This window comes from Camellia sinensis, chromosome 4 (genome assembly GCF_055761805.1).
Source record: "Camellia sinensis isolate YWXY chromosome 4, ASM5576180v1, whole genome shotgun sequence".
In the NCBI taxonomy this organism is placed as follows: Eukaryota; Viridiplantae; Streptophyta; class Magnoliopsida; order Ericales; family Theaceae; genus Camellia; species Camellia sinensis.
Window position 1 is genome coordinate 220,818,954 of NC_138964.1, and position 19,998 is coordinate 220,838,951.

Consider the following 19,998-nt stretch of genomic DNA (forward strand, 5'->3'; position numbering starts at 1 on the left):
TGGATATTTTTCTGTCGGTTTACTATGAATCATTTCTCAATACCAAAACAAACAATACCAATGAGAGCATTTCTTTTTCATTTCTCAATACTAAAACATACACACATCAATAAAATTGATCAACTAGATACAGTATTACACAGCCATTACTGGACAATCTTCAAACACACGCAAGACAAATTCACCCCACTGAGTACAATTAATTCTGCGAACTGTGATGGTAAAATTGAATCAGTTGCAGGATGATCTGTACATTTCATCATATTCACCAGAAGTTGCAAGATAGTTGAAAGGCTCAATTCATTGAGGTGATGGACCAAGCAGACATAAAATGCACAAAGGGTAGGATACATAACAAATGTTGTTCTATTTCAGTTCAGCCGCAACATGCACCACTTTGAGCAACTGTTCCATCTCTTGAACCTGATGGACCTTGAGGGCGCCCATATCCAACCTTGATGCCAGACGACTGCAACAATTACCAATAAATAAATGAAAAACAAATAAATTTAGTAATGCAACATCAAAAATATATTTTTCGAACAATTATTAAGAAATCAGTTCAATTATTCAATTGATCCCAAAACCAGAATATATGGAGAATTGATCCGAAAGGGAAATCAAAGGTTTCACAAAGAATAAGAGAGAAGAAGAAAAGGGCTACAACTTTAACCCAAATGGTCATACCTTGTTCACTCAATAATATTCTCAAAGCTGACTACACATATTCATATAATGATCTATTTATAAGCGCTCAAGAAACCCTAACTAAAAGGTTACCAAAAACAAAATAAATACCAATTGAAAAATATTATCAAAACTAATTACTTATGCCCAAATGCTTCAACCAATTCCTTTCAATTCCCCATCAATAGGCCTAGGACATTTTACCTGATTACAGACTTCCAAATCATTGGACACCTCTACACCCAGAAGATGGGAGAAAAGTTGTTTTATTATGCACTTTGTAGATGTCGAAGGATAGACGTGTTTTCAAATAACAATTCTGGGCTCATAATGTGCAGTTATAGAACAGACCCGATGCTCAAATTTAACGTGCTGATAAGCGTATGATGCCTACTTTACCTCATTGGAGACGTCAAACACGCCTTCCTGGATCTTCTGAAGTATCTTTGCAGCAGTCCTTATAAAGGCCTGTAAGACATTCAGCTCAGCAGGAGCTTCCTTATAAACATAAGCATTATGAAGTGAGAGCCTAGTTTAAATTTAGGCAAGTAATTTTACCTCCTCAACATTTTGGGCAGTTCTTGCAGATGCCTCCAAGAATAAAAGCCCATTTTCCTTTGCAAATTGTTCCCCTTCCTCTTTGCTGATAGCCCTTCGGTGCGCAAGATCACATTTGTTCCCTATAAGCATGATTGTCATGTTGGGGTTTGCATGCTGCCGAGCATCTTCAAGCCAGCTTGCCAGATGATTAAATGTCTCTCTCCTGGGCAACAGATTAGAAATCATAATGGATTACATTAAAAATCTAGAAGTTTTAGGTCTATCGAAGGACACATACACAGAACAACCCTCGATATGCAGGCACAGAAGTATAATTCCTATTTTGGACAGATTATAGGAATGTACCCATACGTACACATAATAGCATACAGAGCTTTTCCTCAGATTGACAAGAAGTAAGTTGAATTCAACAAGAACCCGAAACATGTGGACAATCAATACTGCCCAGGTCCTCCATTAACCAAATATAGAAGCATAACTATGTATCTTTTACTTTATCTATTCTTGATACTTATTCAGTTGTGCAATTCGCAGATACAACAAATCAATGCTTATTCTAGGCTGGATGCACATTGCCTGGTGAGTAAATACCTTTTAAGGTCTTAGTTCCCATGTACCAAAACGTAACTTAAATTGTGTATGCGCAAGTAAATAAGGATAATTTATGGCAATTTACCCCTACTCATCTGTAATTTACTCAACAACACTAAATTCTTTTTTGGGAAACAAGTACTCCGACATATGAATGCTTGTTCCATCCTATTTCTGCATTGCCTGGTCTGGGACTACCTCCTTACGTCTAGATTCTTTAAGACCAAAAGAACCATCCATGCACTTGTATATGTTTCTGGGGGTCCTTCTGTGTGTGTGTGTGTGTGTGTGTGAGAGAGAGAGAGAGAGAGAGCAAGCATGGAGTGAGCAAGCAGAAAGATAATAGAAAACCAAAATCGAGAGAGAGAGAGAGAGAGAGAGAGAGAGAGAGAGAGAGAGAGAGAGATTGAGATTGAGATTCTATAGCGGGGGAGCTTCAGAGTTACGAATCGAACAGAAGCTTATTATCATTCAGGTGGATGATGAAACCAAAGAAGGTTTAGTGGAGATCATTGAGAGGAATCGACTCAGAAGTTACACTATGAAGATAGATTTGGGGAGTGTCTCTTGGGCAATACAAGCTTTGCAACAGGTTTGGGGTCAGCGCAGTGATCAATCTTTTTTCACCAAGTACACAAGTAGTTCAACAGTTTTTTGTCTTAAGAAATTCAGCAAGAAGGGCGTCTTTGTTGAGATGTCGAAATGGGAGGCTGGGGTAAAAAGAAGTAACATTATCATTCCGACAGGGGTTAATGGTCAGGGGTGGTTGGCAATGGCCAAGATGCTTGAACGAGTTATCCATGTAGACTCCAGGGTTAAGGATGATGAAAGAGAGATGAGGACTAAAGACAAGGGAGGACAACATTGAAGTAACCAAATTTTATTAAGGACTCGCAGAGGAAACACAGATGTGAACATGATTCTTCATCAGAAAACACGGGCAAACAGAGGAGCTTCATATGTAGATGTGCCTAAGTCTAAATTAGGTAGTTTGAGAGGCAGCAACTCTGTTTTGGAGATGCGCAAGGTGGTGGTATGCACCAGAACTGACTTCTTCAATGAGCGGGCACAGATTGAGAAGAAATTAAATCGATCGTTTAAAGCTTCAATTGTTCCAAGGCCTTCTCAATTAAACAAGGCTCTGCTTTTTGCAAAAAGCATTGAGGAGGCTGATTACTATGGTGCTCAAGGAGTGTGTTTCTTTGATAAGAGTATTGGAGTGAGGCTGGAAAATTGGTCAGAGGAGATGCACAGTTGTGTCAATGTCATCGCTTCAAATGGAGGCCGGGTCTCTGTCTGTGATTTGCCTTTTAATCTCTAGAATGACAGGGTTTTTGAATGGATTGGGTCGAAGTGTGGTGGTTTGATAGAGGTGGATCATAGAACCAGAACTTTCGAAAATCTCTTTGAGGCAAGATTGAAAGCCAGAGGCTATAGTAATGGGTTCTTACCTACAACTATTTGTGTTCAATTCGATGATATTTCTATTGTTCAATTGAAGGCTCTATCAGCCTGTCGGAAGACGGGAGGTTCATCGGCAATGGAGGTTTTCAGGCGACTTCAGTGTCGGGGAAAAGGAAGGTGAGGAGTCTCGGGGGACAGCCCCGATACGTAGCAAAATGGAGATGAGAAGGCAGTTGGGTGATTTGATCGAGGTGGGTGACGGTAATGGAGGAAGAGTAAGAGACGAAAGGAAGGGGCAGTCAGTATGGGGGCCTACATATTAATGGGCCTGGCCAAGGAGTGGGCTCAGCCCAAGATTTGTTTGTTTCAAGTAAGAATAACTCTGTTGGTGGACTGAAACTGTTAGGCCCAAATGTTATTCAAATTTACAAGGATAAGGGTCCAACTCGTAATGGGTTTCCAATTGATGCTATTATTCATGCCCAAGGGTTTCTCTTCCCAACCCAATGGAGGTTTCAGGGTTGGGTTCGGGTAGACAAGCAAATTAGGGTCTTTTGGCCAAACGGGTTACAGATTCTGAGTTAGTCGGAGATGAGGAACTTTGAAGATGCTCAGCGACTGAGGAGAGGAGTCGATTCCCACCCTGCGATGTATCACAACCAGACGATCGTGCTCTACAATTATTGTCGCTCATTCGTAGAGATTTGAATATAGAGGAAGCACAATTACGGTTGGCAGACATGGTTGACTGGTCAGAAGGGGATTTTTAGAGATCAAATGGGATGCCAGAAGAAGGGGCTGAGGATTTGATGGAGGTGGTCAGAAAAGCAGATTCGCAAGGTGGACGAGGGTCATTTTGAAATACATGAGGTATTGCAAAAATCTGGAGGTGTATGGATCATCTGAGAGTTCAGAGTCAAAATCTGAAGTGGAAATCAGTGAGGATGAGCAAGCCAATAATGAGTGGGACCTCAATAGTTTTTTTAATGCAGATTGTACTACTGAGGGAGAAGATATTGAAAAGGTTTTTGAATCTTTGAATTAGGTCAGTCCCTTCTTTAACCAAGATTTAACATTTTCATCTTCTCATAAGGAGGTACAAGCTATTCTAGACTCTTCTTTTCCTGGGGAAGGAGCTAGGGGTGGGGTTTCTTTGCTTCATCTGTCCAATTCTTTTTGACCTATTCGTGAAGTCTCATTAGTTGATATTGTTGTACAAGGGATTACTTCTGAAATCCCGAGGGCCACTGTGAATGAGTCTCTCATAGTGTTTGCATCCTTACATGTTATTATCTCTTAAGGTCAAGTGAATGACAATCAGGGTGGGGTCTTAGGTAATCATTTTGACAAGAGGGACCAGGTTTTTAGTGAAGGGAAGGAGGAAACGGAGCGATGGCTGAAGGAGTTGAGCAAGTATGAGCCTTGCCCAATTGAGAAGAATGAGGTACCTCATTTCATGCAATTACTTCAGGTCATGGGATTGTCACTAGTTAAAATTAAGGGCACATTTGGGCCATTTAGGATGCATAACAGGTCCACGAGGGAGAAAGTTGTTAGAAAGGAAGGTGAAAGTAGTAAAAAAGGGGTAAGGGAATTAAGAAATTTAAAAAGTTCAGTTAATTATGAGAGGAGACGAGAGGAGGTTAGGGGAGAAAATTTTTCCCTATGAAGATTATTAGTTGTAATGTGAGGGGTTTGGGTTCTCGAAAAAAGAGGAGTGTTATTAAGGATTTTCTAAGGAGTCATCAACCGGACATAGTTGTTTTTCAGGAATCTAAAGTAGAAGTGTGGGATAGGAGGTTCATGCAAAGTCTTTGTGGTGTTAGACATAGGAGATGGGCTTGTTTGCCTTCAGTTGGTAGATCGGGGAGAGTTTTGTTATTGTGGGATGAGAGAGTCGTTTCTGAGTGTGAAACTATAGTGGGGGGGTTTTCACTATCAGTTAGGTTTAGGAACCTTGACAATACAGAGTGGTGATTGACTGGGGTTTATGGACCTAACAGGCCTTCTAGGAGAAAGGATTTTTGGGAGGAGCTATATAGATTATTTGGATTGTGTTCACCAAATTGGTGTTTAGGGGGGGGGGGGGGGGGGGGATTTTAATTTAATTAGGAAGGTCTTAGAAAAACTTAATGGGATTGGAATGACTAGGGGGGTGAGGGACTTTGACTTGTTTATAAGAGAGTGTGAGCTGGTGGATCCTCCTTTGTGTGATACAAGATTTACATGGTCTAATCTTCAACAAAATTTGGTGTGCTGCAGACTGGATAGATTTTTATATTCCATGGAGTGGGAAGGGTTTTTTCCCAATTTAAAACAGAAATCGCTACCTAGATTAGTTTCAAACCACTGTCCTATTGCGATAGAAAGTTGTCCATAAAAAAGGGGACCGATGCCTTTTAGATTTGAGAACATGTGGTCGGAGCAAACATCTTTTAAACGAAATTTTGAGGAATGGTGGACCAATACTAGTTGTCATGGATGGGAAGGTTTTAAATATATGAGAAAGTTGAAGATGGTCAAGGAGAAGTTGAAATGCTAGAATAGGGAGGTTTTAGGGATTTTGGAGTCTTCAAAAAAGGAGGTGATGCGCATAATAGAAGAGTTAGATGCCTTGGAGTCGCAAGAGAGTTGAGTCATTTAGGAAGGAAAGATCTGAGTTGAGATTGAAATTGGAAGAGTTGACTTTTAAGGAGCAAATTTCTTGGGCTCAAAAAGCAAAGATCAAATGGTTGAAAGAAGGGGATGCTAATTCAAAAAAAATTCACAAGGTTATAGACGGGAAAATGAAGAAGAAGTTCATCAAAAGATTAGAAGTAAGCCCAGGGGTAGTGGAGGAAAGGAAAAATTAGTTTGTCAGTGGCATTTATGATTTTTATTCTAAGCTTTATTCGAAGGAAGAGGTGAATAGAATGGGGATTGAAGGACTTGAGTGAGGAACCATTGATCAGGCACTTGCAACATGACTTGAAAGTCCTTTTGATGAAACAGAAATTCCAGAGGCAGTCTTTGATTGTGAGAGGGACAAAGCTCCAGGTTCGGATGGTTTTTCCATGGCTATTTTTCAGGACTATTGGGAGGTGGTGAAAGAGGATTTGATTAAGAGTGTTTTTGGAATTTCATGAGTCAGTGGTTGTTAATTTGAGCTCAAATGCCACATTCATTTGTTTAATTCCTAAGAAAGTGAATGTTGTAAGAATTGGAGATTTTAGGCCTAACAGTTTGGTAACATCACTCTATAAGATTTTGGGGAAGGTTTTATCAAAACGACTAATGATGTCTTTAGGGGATACTGTGTCTAGGGCGCAAGGGACTTTTGTGAAAGGAAAACAATCTTAGATATCACCTTAGTGGCAAATGGAGTAATATAGAAGTTTAGGAAGGAAGAGACTTATTTTTAAGATAGATTTTGAGAAGGCATATGACCATGTAGATTGGCAGTTTTTAAATTTTGTAATGGACAAGAAGGGATATGGTGGGCGGAGGAGATCTTGGATTAGGGGATGTTTATCGACTTGCAATATGTCAGTTGTAATTAATGGTAAACCAGGGGATTGCTTTAGGGCTTCCCGGGGCTACGACAAGGGGACCCACCATCTCATTTTCTTTTTATTTTGGTGGCTGATGTATTGGTAAGGATGGTCGATAGAGCTAAAGAAACAGGTGATTTTGTGGCGTTGGAGGTGGGGAGGGATAAAGTTAGCAAGACACATTTACAATATGCAAATGATACCATATTTTTCTCTTTAGGGGATGAAAGTTGGATAGTTAATCTTTATTTGATTTTGAGATTTTTTGGGGTTATCTCAGGGCTTAAGAAGGTTAATTTGGGAAAAAGTAGTGTGGTGGGAATTAATATGCAAAAAGATCAGCTTCAGAACAGTAGGGCGACACTTTTAGGATGTGGTATAGAGTCACTTCCGTTTAAGTATTTGGGTCTTCCATTGGGGGGTAATCCTAGGAGTGAAGCTTTTTGAAATCCAGTGGTGGAAAGGATTGGCAAGAGATTGGAAGGGTGGAGTAAGGCTTTATTATCACATGGGGGTAGATACACTTTGGTTAAGGCTGTTTTGAGTGATATTTTTATTTATTATTTATCTTTGTTCAAGGTTTCAGTTAAGGTGGCAAGGTCACTAGAAATGTTGATGAGAGATTTTCTTTGGGAAGGCAAGGATGAGGGGAAAAAGGATCACTTGGTGAATTGGAATTTAGTGTTGCCACCTAAGGAGAAGGGGGGTTTGGCTATCGGTAATATTTTGGCTAGGAACATGGCCTTTCTTGGCAAGTGATTATGGAGATTTTCACTTGAGACTGATTCAATATGGCATTCGGTTATAAGAAGCAAATATGGGACTCATGACAATGGTAGGGATTCACAGGTGGTTTTGAGGGGTAACTGTTGTGCTCCTTGGAAGTCAATTTTTCAAATTTTCACATGTTGGTCTCGTCATCTTTTTGTAAAGATGGGCAATGGGGAACTTGTTCGATTTTGGAAGAATGTTTGAATGGGTCAATCATCTTTTGATGTTGATTTCCCACGTCTATATAGAGTAGCTCGATCTCATAATTCTTCAATTGCTTCTATGGCTTGTTCACTTTTGGCTCTAATTTCCTGAAATTTTGATTTTTCTAAGAATCTTAATGATAGGAAGGCTTCACAATTGACTTCTTTATTGTCCAGAATTGATTATTTTTCTTTATCCCCTCTTTTGGAGGATAAGAGGATTTGGGCTCTTCATTCGTCCGGAATATTTTCTTGTAAGTCTTTTTTTGATTACATCATTGACAATCCTCATGTTCCTTAGTTTCATTTTTGCAAAAAAGTTTGGAAGGCTTGTGCTTGCCTAAACGATAAAGGTGTTCATGTGGGCCTTGGTTCATGGAGGCATTTTGACAAATGATACATTACAAAAATGGAGACCTAATTGTTTTCTAAATCCTAAGTGGTGCATTCTGTGTTGTAAGAATGAGGAGTCCGTGGATCATTTATTCTTGCATTGCCCAATCGCTTTGAATTTATGGCATAGATTGTTTTCTTTGAGGAATGTTACGTAGGTAGCCCCAAAAGGGAGTACGCATATGCTCCTAGTTGATTTTTGCACATTTGGAGGGTCAAAGAGAGCCAAAATGCTATGGTTTTGTACCGTCTTCGCAACTTTTTGGGTTTTATGGATAGAGAGAAATGTGAGGTTGTTTGAAGATAAGTTCCAAGGAAGTGGGCTGTTTGTGGGATAATGTTTGTCACTTAACTTCTTTTTGGATGTCGGGGAGCTCTTTATTTGAGGGGGTCTCACTTTTTTTGTTAGCTAGAGATTGGTTGGCGGTGTGTCATCCTCGCTTGTTAGGAGTTTCATTTTTTATGTTCTCATTGTCCTTTTGTAAGAGGATGTCTCATCCTCGCTTACTTTTTTTGATTTATCAATAAAGTTTTTTTTGTTGTTGATCAAAAGAGAGAGAGAGAGAGAGAGAGAGAGGGAGAGAGAGGGAGGGAGAGGGCTGAAGATCAGTTATGCAAATGGAAACACTGTCCCAACTGCATGGGAGCAGGTTCATACTTGAATAAATCCTAATTTTATGACTTGGAATCATATGGGGATCAATACATTAATCAGAAGTTGGGAACACAATGTTCAGTCACACACATATAATTGTGTGTGCACGTGCACACAGGACCACAGGTGCACGCACAAACAGAGAGATGTTTGATCACAAACAAATGTGCATACCTGGTTATGTCATAAACCAGAAGGGCCCCAGCTGCTCCCCTGTAATACGATCTGGTGATGGATCTGAAAGACTCTTGCCCAGCCTGAAATAGAGGAAGGCTCTTAGCTTAGAACACAACGATACACAACACTACTATAAGAGCAGAGTAAACGGTGAATTGAAAGGTCAGAGCTACAATTTACTATCAAACAATAAAGAATCAAAATACTAACAAGAAGAATCTAGCAGGCAATATGAACAAAATGGACTCACAAATTAATAATCTCCACATCAATAGCAAAGAACAAATCAGGAGTCGGATGGTAAACTTAAAAAAAAAAAGAGAAGAGATACGTCTAGACTAGAATCAAATGCAAGATGCAAAATATACATGTAGAGCAGCCACCATTTTATGGTCTTGAGCTCACTGATATAATTACAGATTACTGGTTGTTTGATCATCAAAACAAGTCAGACAAGTAAGAGTGAAGGGCCAGTAAATCATTGCGCATGAAGATAGAGTAGAGCAAACGATATCTTTCAGAATTTACACATTTGGCAGGAAAAAATTCTTCCTCAAGTGTTCCTTTCTTTGAAGACTGAAACATTAGCCTGAAGATATCATGATTTTCATCAGAGAATCATATTATTATGTTATGCTTCAATTATCATTGTCTCAAAGACAACAAAACCAGAGACCAAGGTTGTTAAAATCGGGATCCTACGTTGGATCATTGGAGGTGTTTATAGGATCGGATCATAGAATCGGATCGAGGATCGTAAGATCCTACCGAAAAAGACAAAGTACATAATAATTTAATTTAAATAAATATTTCTTATAAAGTATACACAAAATGAACCTATATTCTATTAAAAAGAAGTGAATATATTGTGAAAAATATAATACTCCATGAAAAATGTACATATAATATTATGCAATAGAAAACCCGATGGTGAAAGTTATGTATTTTATCAAAAAAGAAGGTGAAGAAGAAGAAGAATTCTATAACAAAATACTTTACAATGTACAATAATGTATAAAAAGTGAAGAAAAAATATTTAACAAAATTGGAAATGAAAATAGATTAAGAATTCAAAAGAGTGGCTTAGTCGAATGATAAGGTTTGTCGTTAGCATCCCTAGTGGAACGGATTCGAGTCACAAAAATAATTTCTCCAGAAATTGGGATAAAGTTGCAATCATCTTACCCTTCTTAGACTTCGCTAAAGCTAAGTTTGTTTTTCCGACTATTTAATTTTCTTAAATTACCGCAATATTTGAATGTTTGTTTCCTAGTTTGTTTTTCTTAGTCTATTTGATTCAATACTACTTAATTTTTATTATTTATTTTGACGACATAAATTGGTATTTAGACAACAAACATAAAATTTATAACAAAATATGTCATACAATACAAAACAATGCTTATAAATTGGATCGGATTCGGATCGGGATTCCACGATCCTATAAGATCCCACTACTAGGATTGAAAGATCCTACCTATAAGGAGTTTTTTACATGATCCGGATCGATTGTACTCAAATGGATCGTAAGATCGTAGGATCGTAAGATTCGGATCGGGATTCTGATAACCATGCCAGAGACTTGAAGACTTAGAAGAGCGAACAAGAAAGTTAGGACCCTCTGATGTTGCTGTGAGAAATATATTGTGTATAGAATTAGGGAAGATTGTATTGTATATAGAATTAGGAAAGATTGAGGTGGTGTAACTATTTGGCTGTATTTCCTTTTTCGTATTTTCCTTTTTCCATCATAGGTTTAAGGTTATATAAACTGATGACCTCCTTGTAAAGATACACAATTGAATATACAGAAAACCATTCAGAAAACTCACATGGTATTAGAGCCAAAATCCTAGAAACTGTTGCTCTCTCTCAGTCGTGTGTTGTGGGTGATCTTCTCCTCCAATCGCGACATTGAAACAGGTTCTTGACTGATCTCTCTCTGGTTCACATCACGACATTAGTTCAGTTGCTGCTTCAATCCCTTAGTCGACGCCGTGCCTCGTCTTCGTTGATTGGAGTCGAGTCATCTGATCTTCTTGGTCGATCGACTTTGGTTCATGATCATCAGAAGCTTCTCTCTCTATCAACACGATCGTGTTCGCCTGAACTCTCTCGTTCGAACCTTGGTTCATGCGATCAAAGTGGTGCTGATTTGCCTCACTCGGTCAATCTCTGCTTTGCCTTACTTTGTTTGTATCTCTCTCTCTCTCTCTCTGAGTTCGTGGCTTTGACTCTCTCAGTATTGTTATTTGGGTCAAAACTCTTATTTACAGTTTGGCCTAATTGTTAGTCATTATTATATTTCCACATGTGAATCTTTGATTTATTATAATGACAGACACCAAAATCCAAGCAATTAGATGTAAACTCACCGGTGCCAATTATGCTTACTGGGCTAGTGTCATGAAGAATTTCCTTCTTGGTCAGAAAAAATGGGGCTATGTTTCTGATTTTGTTCCTCTGTCTGGCTTTTTGATTCTGGTGCCTCTCATCATATGACTCCTCACCTTTCCTTACTCCAAAACTGTATCTCCCCTCCCTTCCCTATTACTATTAATACTGCTAATGGGTTTGGTATGTCTGTCTTATCTGTTGGGTCTGTTTTACCTTCTGCCATGTCCGTTGTTACTATTCCCTCTGTTCTTTATGTTCCTCAACTGTCTATTAGCTTGCTTTCTATCAGTTAGCTTGATCATTTTGGTTTTGATATTATATTTTCTTCTTCTGTCTGTTGTATGCAGGATCTAGCTTCCAAAAAGCAGATTGGGATCAGCCGTAGAGTTGGAGATCTCTATGTGATGGAAAGTCTGCATCTTCCTCTGTCTTCCTCCCCCGTTGCACTTTTATCTTTTCAGTTAGATTCTCAGTCGAGTCAGTTTTATTTATGGCATTCTCGCTTAGGTCATTTGTCTGTTGACCACTTGCGGTCTTTAACTCAATCAGAATTGTTAGGTAAAATTTCTCCTAGTCAAATTAATGAGTGCCAAGCATGTAAACTTGCTAAAATGACAGCTTTACCTTTTAATAACAGTACTTCTATTTCTGCTTCCCTTTTTTTTCTTGTCCATACTGATGTCTAGGGACCTCCTCTTGTTCACACTAAAGGAATATATTTCTCACAGTTGCAACATCAGAACAAGGTATATACAACACAACAATGCTTATTTCTCCCTCACAATATTTTGGGCACGTCTTAACTAACCTAGGATACAATCCAATGCTGTTGAGAAAGAGTCCCTGAATACAATGGAGAGCAAGATTGACACCAGCAAGGGCCCAAGTTAGTCACGCCTGCAACTCAAGGATTGGATATGGCCGACTTGAGTATATCAAATGACCCAGAAGCATTGAGTCATTGTCCTCACTTTGGGTTTGGGAACTTGAAGAGGCCCTTGTTCTTTCTTTTCAAAAAAATTTAAGTGCAAAAAGATTAAAGCCTTGTTTGGAAACCTTAATTTTTATCCAAAAACCAAAACCACTACAAATTGTCAAATCATTCTCTAGTTTTTTTCTGTACAAGCAAAAAATCACTAAACAAGCCAATTTCCAGATAGATACACTTGCTAGTATCACTCTTTTTAACTTTACCAATCTTGAAGCTTTATCTCAAAAATGTAATACCAACATGGAAAACAGTAAATTCAACATCCAGAATTGCCAAATAACAACCAGATTAAGTAATAAATTAAGGAACAGTAACATGAATTGAAGGGTAAACAAGTTCAATTGAAAGCAGAGAAGGTATGTATACTAGCTAGTAGAGAAATTACAGTGTCCCAAATCTGAAGCTTAATTGGTCTGCCATCAATGGTGACCATGCGAGCACCAAACTCGACTCCAATAGTGAGATCGTGAACTGGTTGGAACCTCTTGTCGGTGAATTGCAACAACAAACATGATTTTCCCACACCTGCACACAAATACCACAATTTTCAAGACCGAACAAATACCCAAGTGAAATTAGGGAAATGGGTTTCGATCGAAAGACGAGAAAATCGAGAAACTGTTCGAACCTGTGTCTCCGATGATTATGTACTTGAATAGATAGTCGTATGACATTTCAGCTACAATGGCGATGAAGAACAAGATACACACTGTTTCTAGAGAGAGACAGAGACACGCTTATTTAAGATTGTTTTGAGAGGAAAAATTATTAGCTGGTTCAGGGACAGAGCTACGATGTGGAGCTGGACCATTACAATTGGTTATGCCTGTCCTGGTCAAGGTATTATAGTCATTTCGTTAGACTAGTGATTTTACTAAAATTGGTACATTTCTATGGGCTCCTCTAGTTTTTGAGCCGATTAGAGCCGATTGTTTGTTTGTTGGTTATGCCTGTCCTATTAGAGAACCGATTGGTCTTGCACTTAGGATTCGTTTGGGAAGAATTAAAATGAGTTTTTTTAACTATTTTAGTTATAAAAGACAAAATAAGTTATTTTAATCACAAAAAATAAAATATCACATCTAATCCATAATCATTACACTCTTCTCTCATAAAAAAAGTCAAAAAAGTCAAAAAGTCCTTCCCAAATCAAACTTTTTAGCCCAAATTAAAATAGTTAAAAAAGTCAAAAAGCTAAAAAGTCAACCCACTTCCCAAACGGAGGCTTAGACTACTGAATAACTTCTCCTTGGAGACATTTAGAAGAAACATTAGATAATGGCCCGTTTTGTCTAACTGTTAAAACAATTTATAGATTATACCTTAACAGATTATAAATTATGACTTTAATAAGAAGTTATTAATTTGTTTGGTGTAACTGTTGGATTATAGATTTAAGTTGCTGAGTAGTGTTTGTTAAATAAGCTGTGAAATAGCTCTTTCAATTAATTTTTATTTTTTGTTTGTCTACATTTCTCATAAAAAATAATAATAATAATCTATAGTCCATTTGAGTCTTTTTCTATTTTTAAAAAAATAAAAAATAAAAAATAAAAAAAATTAAGAGTATAACCATAAATTAACATATTCACAGCAGAAGCTGATAATCAGAAGTAAGGGGTGAGCAGCTTTTCAGAATCAGTTTTTTTGAGTTAAAATAAGCTGTTAGAATCAGAAGTTGTTTGAAATAAGTTTAACCAAACAGTCCAAAATAACTTTTTTAAAGCTAAAAGTCATAAATTGACTCTAAAAAACTGAAACAAGACATAATTGTAAACCAATTTTAAATAATAATGTAATTAATCGGATGGAATGAACAAAATATAATTATATTGTACATGAGAAGTTGCAAATGGTTGTAAATAAATGGGAACTTTTCATAAAATTACAAAATTACACTCTTCTATTACCTTCATTCTCTGCAAGGTTGTATTGTTGTCGACATTCCTCTCTAACAACAGTGTCAAGATATCTTTCCCTACCCCTCTCCTATCTTGTTGCAATCACTCCAACCTCTCATTCCCTTTTTTTCGATCACTTCACTCCAACACCTCTTTTGACCTTCCAACCTAACCTTGTTGCCCTCTCTCTCTCTCTCTCTCTCTCTCTCTCTCTCTCTCTCTCTCTCTCTCTCTCTCTCTCTATATATATATATATATATATAACTCATTCGTTTTCCCTTTTGCCTCACGAGTAATGTTAGGGATTATGAAAAAAATATCAAGAAAATGATTATGAAAGATTCTCCACTTTTAGATTACACATATAATAAAACACCACACACTAATCAAATGATGAAAAATCTTCATGATACATTTCACGATATTTATTTCATGATCCCTAATATTACTCTTGCCTCACCTCACCAACCCGATCCCTCGTCCACAAACCCTTTCCCCTGACTTCCAGTGCTATAATTTTTTTCTTTGTTCTCTGTCTTAATCTTTTTTTGCCTTTATTCGTTCACTCATTTACATATTTTAGAAAATCAATTGAATTTTTTTCAACCACAAATAGAACAATCTAAAAAGGGTGTACAATCTAAAAATTCTCCCAATTGATAGTTAAATATGGGATTGTCTTAGAGAAAAAATAAATTTAGATTATCTCAAATATTCCTGGAACCAATGCACTTGTTCCCTACATTATTAAAGGAATATTGCCAATCCATTGTCGTTAAAAATATATAAAATACTTAAATTCCCATCTTTTTTTGTTCATCTTCTCTCTTTTTCCAACAATTATGCATTTAATAGTCTAAGAAATTAATATTTTAATTTTTAAGACAAAGGGTAATATTATTAAATAAGAAGAGGTACAAAATATTAACTCTAAGGCAGGCAGAGTAAGAAGCCACCAAGTGATCACATCCCTCCATACCTATACTATCCATTTATTTCTAACTTTCTACTCTACAGAACATAACTAAAGCTACATATATTGTAAGAAACCGGAGGGAAACCGGAGGGCAAGTTTCTAGACATCCCAATTGACCACTTCCCAACGTGTTGCTGATATACTTTCTCTCAATTTGCTTCACGTTCTGTTCTCTATTGGCTCTATCTTCAGCAGCAGATCTCTATTAAAATCCAGATACGGGCAAGAAATTGGAGATTCATCGACTTTTGTTTTCCACCTAAGACAAGAAATGCATAACCCAACAAAAATTAGATGCTAGTGTTAATCATATGAGATCGACTAGGTCTTTCTTTTATTTTCTTGTCTTATATTGTATTTTATATATATATATATATATATATATAATAGAGTCGCTTATTTACACACAAAAAACAATTAAGAAGATGTATTATTATTATTATTATTATTATTATTATTTATTTTTCTTACCTATAATTAAGGACAAGATGATGGAGGAATAATGCAGTCTCCACCTTAGCAAGATCAGTCCCTGGACAGAGCCGCAATCCACCACCAAAAGGCGACACTTTTTTGGAAATTGCTTGATCTGAATCCTATCAAGATTTAAATGTAGAAGAATTAAAACAAAAGAATATAAAGTAATTTATAAAGTAATTGAGTTATCTCAAGCTTAGTTAATTATCTTACTTGTATTAAGTATGAAGTGATCAAATTTATAGAAAATCATTAAAAGAGATGGTGCTATTCACTACAATATCTCAAATCCATACTACTAAAAGTTATATGCATAATTATAATGATTAAAAAGCATCTGGTGGTTTTTTTATTTTTTTTATTTTTTTAAAATTTTTAATTTTAAAAAATGAAAAGTTCCCAATTCAGTCTAATCATCTTGTATAAATTTTTTGATTTGTGCAGAAAAGTACATACAGCCCATCTTGAAGGATCAAACTGTGAAGGATTATTATGAAGGGATGGATCAAGATGTGGTGAACTCAGGATCGGAAGCACCTTCCATCCTGCAGGAATGAGAAATTCTGCCACAAAAAAACCAGCTCAACATTAGAGGGATGTTATTATAATTTATATATATATATATATAAGCAATTCCAAAAAAAAAAAAAAAAAAAACAAACTAGCTCGATGTTAAAAACCTTTGAATTCGACATCTTGAAGGGCTTTTCTATGCACAAATTTAACTAAATTCCCACATCGTAGAGATTCAGATATGACCTACGTGATTTTGTTATGTTAGTTGCATTTATAAAAAATGAAGAAGTACAAAAGAGGAAAAAAAGAAAAAGAAGAAACGGTAAAATGAGACTAATGAGATGTTACATTGGAGGTGAACTCCATTTCCTTGTAATCTTCCAAACTCAGTGGTTCTCCATCCTTTTTTCTTCTCCTTAGAGCTTGGTGTTCTTCCTGAATAGTAGTTATCAAAATACCTTTTAATTCGCATGTTTATTTTGTATAATAAATACTTTTCAGAAAATATTATTCTTATAGAATTCTCTACTAGAATGATATGGCAGTGACATCTTTGAATGAGACACAGATGTGAAACAAAAGTGTGAGGGCCATACGTGGAATCTACATTTGCCTCACATTTGTGTCTCACATGGAAATATTTTATGTATTTAGATTTTCTCTACCAAATGTGTCGATACAATCTTAAGTAAGAGAGTTATGTATGATTTTATAATTGAATTATGTACACGTAAATAATTATATGGTGGGGGAGGGAGTTGGGGACAAGGATCCAGTGGTGATGATGGTCGGAAGATTACCTTCAACTGTTGAAGAACAGAAGGTGACTGGGCAATAAAGTAGACTACTAGGCCCAAAAGCCCTGAGGTTGTTTCATAACCTGCTAGCAAAATGTCCAATGCAACACTCACTCTCTCCTCATCACTCAAGTTTCCTTTCTGCATAATCTCATCCAAGAAATCTCCTTTCACATGCCCCACCTCCCTCTTTTCCCTCTCTTTTATTATCTCTTTCAAAGTGGATGATAGCCTTGCTCTTGCCTGAGAACATGTAGCCAGTCAGTTTAACAATTTGCATTCCCATAAATGTTATAAAATGCACAATAAGTCTAAGAAACCAGTTACAGAATTGAAGCAAAAAATGTATATGATCAAATATATATTTTTTTAGAAGGGGATTTCACTAATAAATCCTGTAAAATGTTGTACATTCATAACAAAATTGTGTAAATACATCCACAGTTTAACGCAATGATGCTACGTGTACAAAAAAATGTCCATTTCTATGATTTTTTTTTCCTGTACTAGCATTACTAGTTTTCACATGTCAGACTCTGTTGAGTTGCTTGAAACGGCTGTGACAGTAAACAAACAAGTCTGTGTTTGATCTTGTAATCAATTTATGTGTTCATAGCAGAATTTTATAAATGCATCCACAGTTTTTCCTTCTAAATATATATCATACCTTGACAGCCTTAGCATAAGGAGTCCCTGGGACATATACTGGGATGGATACAAACCCTTTCATGAAAGTAAGGAAGTCTTCAAGTATTTTTGGGGCTAAGGGGTCTTCTGGCTCAATATCCAACACATACTTCAACATCACATACAATGTAAACTGTATTCGTTCATAAAAAATTTAAAAAAAAAGAAAAAAAAAAAAGAAAAGAAAAAAAAAAAGCAGGAATTAGAGACATTGCACGTTAACAGAAAAATGAAAATTAATTACAGAATCAGACACAAAACTTTAATACGAAGTCTTCACCTTTTTAGCTTCTTTGTAGAAGGTAACTTCTTGATGAGCCTTCCATGACTCCATTACTGAGGTAGACAACTTCTCTACATAATGCAGGAAGTCGGGTTTCGTTCGTGACACACTGATGAAGCTGACAGCAATGCTTCTCAGCTTTCTGTGGAGATCGCCGGAGACGAGCATTATTGATAGCTTCCCAAGGATGTCAAGGACAGGCTTGGGATAGCTGCTCTGGAATAGCTTCCCTTCATTCTGAAGAATGAAGGTATTGAGCTCATGATCGCAAGAAACTATTGTTGGTGATCCAAAAAGATGAGATTTGAAAACTTTCCCATATCTGAAAATAAAAAATTGATAATCCTAAGCTGTCATATAAAAATATAAATTCAAATGCAAAAAAAAAAAAAAAAAGGGTTTGCTGAATCACCTAGAGCAATGTTTTTCTAAAAAGGTACCCATAGAGGTGGATTTATGAGGCCTTAGATAGCCTAAAGTCTCTCCAAGAAAGGGCCATCCCATGCTTCCATTAGGTATATTTGAGGGTTGTACATGTTGTTTGGCAAAAAGGTACCAAAAAATAGGAAAAACCAGAGCTAGTACTCCTCCTAACAAGAGGGTTAGTGCTACTACTGAAAAAACTCCAATCATGTTGCCAAACAAAAACTTTGCTATAAGAAGGGATATATAGGTTTGGTTTGTCACAACCTAGAGAAGAAAAAAGACTAGTTTTGGTTGCTTTAGCAATTGTGTCAATTTGCTTTGCCCTTATGGTTGTTATATATATATATATGGAAGCAATTATTGCATACCCAGAAAGTTATTGCTATGGTAGTATCCTTAGATAGTGTCGTTTATATATTTATATTGGTGTTTGAGAGTGAATATGAGATATTGATTGGTTAAAGGTAGAAACTTAGCACCTAATAGCTCTTTGTCATAGAATAATGATTCATCTTTTAATTTTACTCCCCCAATTTCATTAATTTTACTCTCCCAATTTCATTCCTAATGATGAGAGGAAGAAGAGTGTGAAACCACTTTATATATGGGTGGGTCACGTCATTAGAAAAGTGTGAAATCACTTTATATAAGGGTGGGTCACGTCATTAAAAGTAGAATTAGGGAGACAATTAAAGAGATGTAGTATTATAAGAAAAATTTCAAATTACAGAAAACTTAGGGGACGACTTGTGTCCTGGTCCTTAAGAGGTTTGCAGAGTTCATTATACGTCCAACTCTAATAATTTAAATAGTTTATTTTATAAGATTAATTATTCATAAAAAAATTTATATTGATTTGATAATTTGTTTTAAAAAAATAAATAAAAACTGTGATTTTCAGAATAGACTGCCTATTTTTTTTAGAATAAAAGACAATTTCAGTATTTAAAATATATTTTTCCTTGTTATTTTAATCTCTTAAGTTTTAATTTTGACCCTAAAAGTTGTCAATTTGAGTAAAATTGGTCTAATTCTAAATAGCTGTTTAAATTGTTAATGGAATAATTATAAATTTCAATTATGGTCCCCAAAGTATATGTTTTGTGTTATTTTGGTCCCTAAAGTATCAATTTGATCAATTTTGTCCTTCAATATTGCAAGGTTATGTTTTATTTTCTTCATAAATATTTCAGGACCAAATTGACAAAATTAAAAACTTTAGGGATCAACGTAACACCAACACATACTTTAGGATCACGTGTATTATTACCATTCTGTTTACTATTTAGAAGCCCCGTTTAGAATTGGACCAAATTGACTCAAACTACAAAATTTTAGGACGAAATTAAGGATTAAAAATAACAAGAAACACATACTTTAAGTATTATAAATTTATTTTATTCTCTCTCTTTTTTTATTTATAATAACTATGTTAAAATCATGTTACTATAATTATTAGATTAATATAATTTTTTTAATGAATAATTTGCACACAACTTTACAAAATGACTAATTTAAATAATTAAAGGCTAATACTTACGAGTGTCTTGATGCACTTATTAAAGTATATTAATA

The 19,998-nt window shown here is 36.1% G+C and overlaps 2 protein-coding genes across 2 annotated transcripts; both read right to left on the bottom strand.

Moving 5' to 3' along the window:
• Positions 1-61: 61 nt before the first annotated feature.
• LOC114316251 (ras-related protein RABB1b) lies at positions 62-13,287 on the bottom strand. The gene is made up of 6 exons (XM_028262912.2): positions 12,989-13,287; positions 12,746-12,885; positions 8,970-9,052; positions 1,246-1,450; positions 1,087-1,155; positions 62-469 (listed from the first exon to the last, which is right to left on the bottom strand). The coding sequence occupies exons 1-6, from the start codon at positions 13,032-13,034 to the stop codon at positions 377-379; spliced, it is 636 nt and encodes a 211-aa protein (XP_028118713.2). The 5' UTR covers positions 13,035-13,287; the 3' UTR covers positions 62-376.
• Positions 13,288-15,131: 1,844 nt separating this feature from the next.
• CYP724A1 (cytochrome P450, family 724, subfamily A, polypeptide 1) lies at positions 15,132-19,038 on the bottom strand. The gene is made up of 9 exons (XM_028262896.2): positions 18,410-19,038; positions 17,995-18,319; positions 17,695-17,847; positions 17,031-17,270; positions 16,579-16,665; positions 16,395-16,473; positions 16,171-16,277; positions 15,709-15,833; positions 15,132-15,496 (listed from the first exon to the last, which is right to left on the bottom strand). The coding sequence occupies exons 1-9, from the start codon at positions 18,628-18,630 to the stop codon at positions 15,397-15,399; spliced, it is 1,437 nt and encodes a 478-aa protein (XP_028118697.2). The 5' UTR covers positions 18,631-19,038; the 3' UTR covers positions 15,132-15,396.
• Between the last annotated feature and the right edge of the window lie 960 nt (positions 19,039-19,998).

Coding starts and splice junctions, on each gene's coding strand:
- LOC114316251 (XM_028262912.2), bottom strand. CDS start 13,034: ATGTCATACGACTATCTATTCAAGTACATAATCATCGGAGACACAG. Junction 1,156..1,245: donor CTGCCCAAAATGTTGAGGAG/GTAAAATTACTT, acceptor AATGTCTTACAG/GCCTTTATAAGGACTGCTGC. Junction 470..1,086: donor TGTTTGACGTCTCCAATGAG/GTAAAGTAGGCA, acceptor TAATTGTTGCAG/TCGTCTGGCATCAAGGTTGG.
- CYP724A1 (XM_028262896.2), bottom strand. CDS start 18,630: ATGATTGGAGTTTTTTCAGTAGTAGCACTAACCCTCTTGTTAGGAGGA. Junction 16,278..16,394: donor TCAAGATGTCGAATTCAAAG/GTTTTTAACATC, acceptor TTTTTGTGGCAG/AATTTCTCATTCCTGCAGGA. Junction 15,497..15,708: donor CATCTTGTCCTTAATTATAG/GTAAGAAAAATA, acceptor TTCTTGTCTTAG/GTGGAAAACAAAAGTCGATG.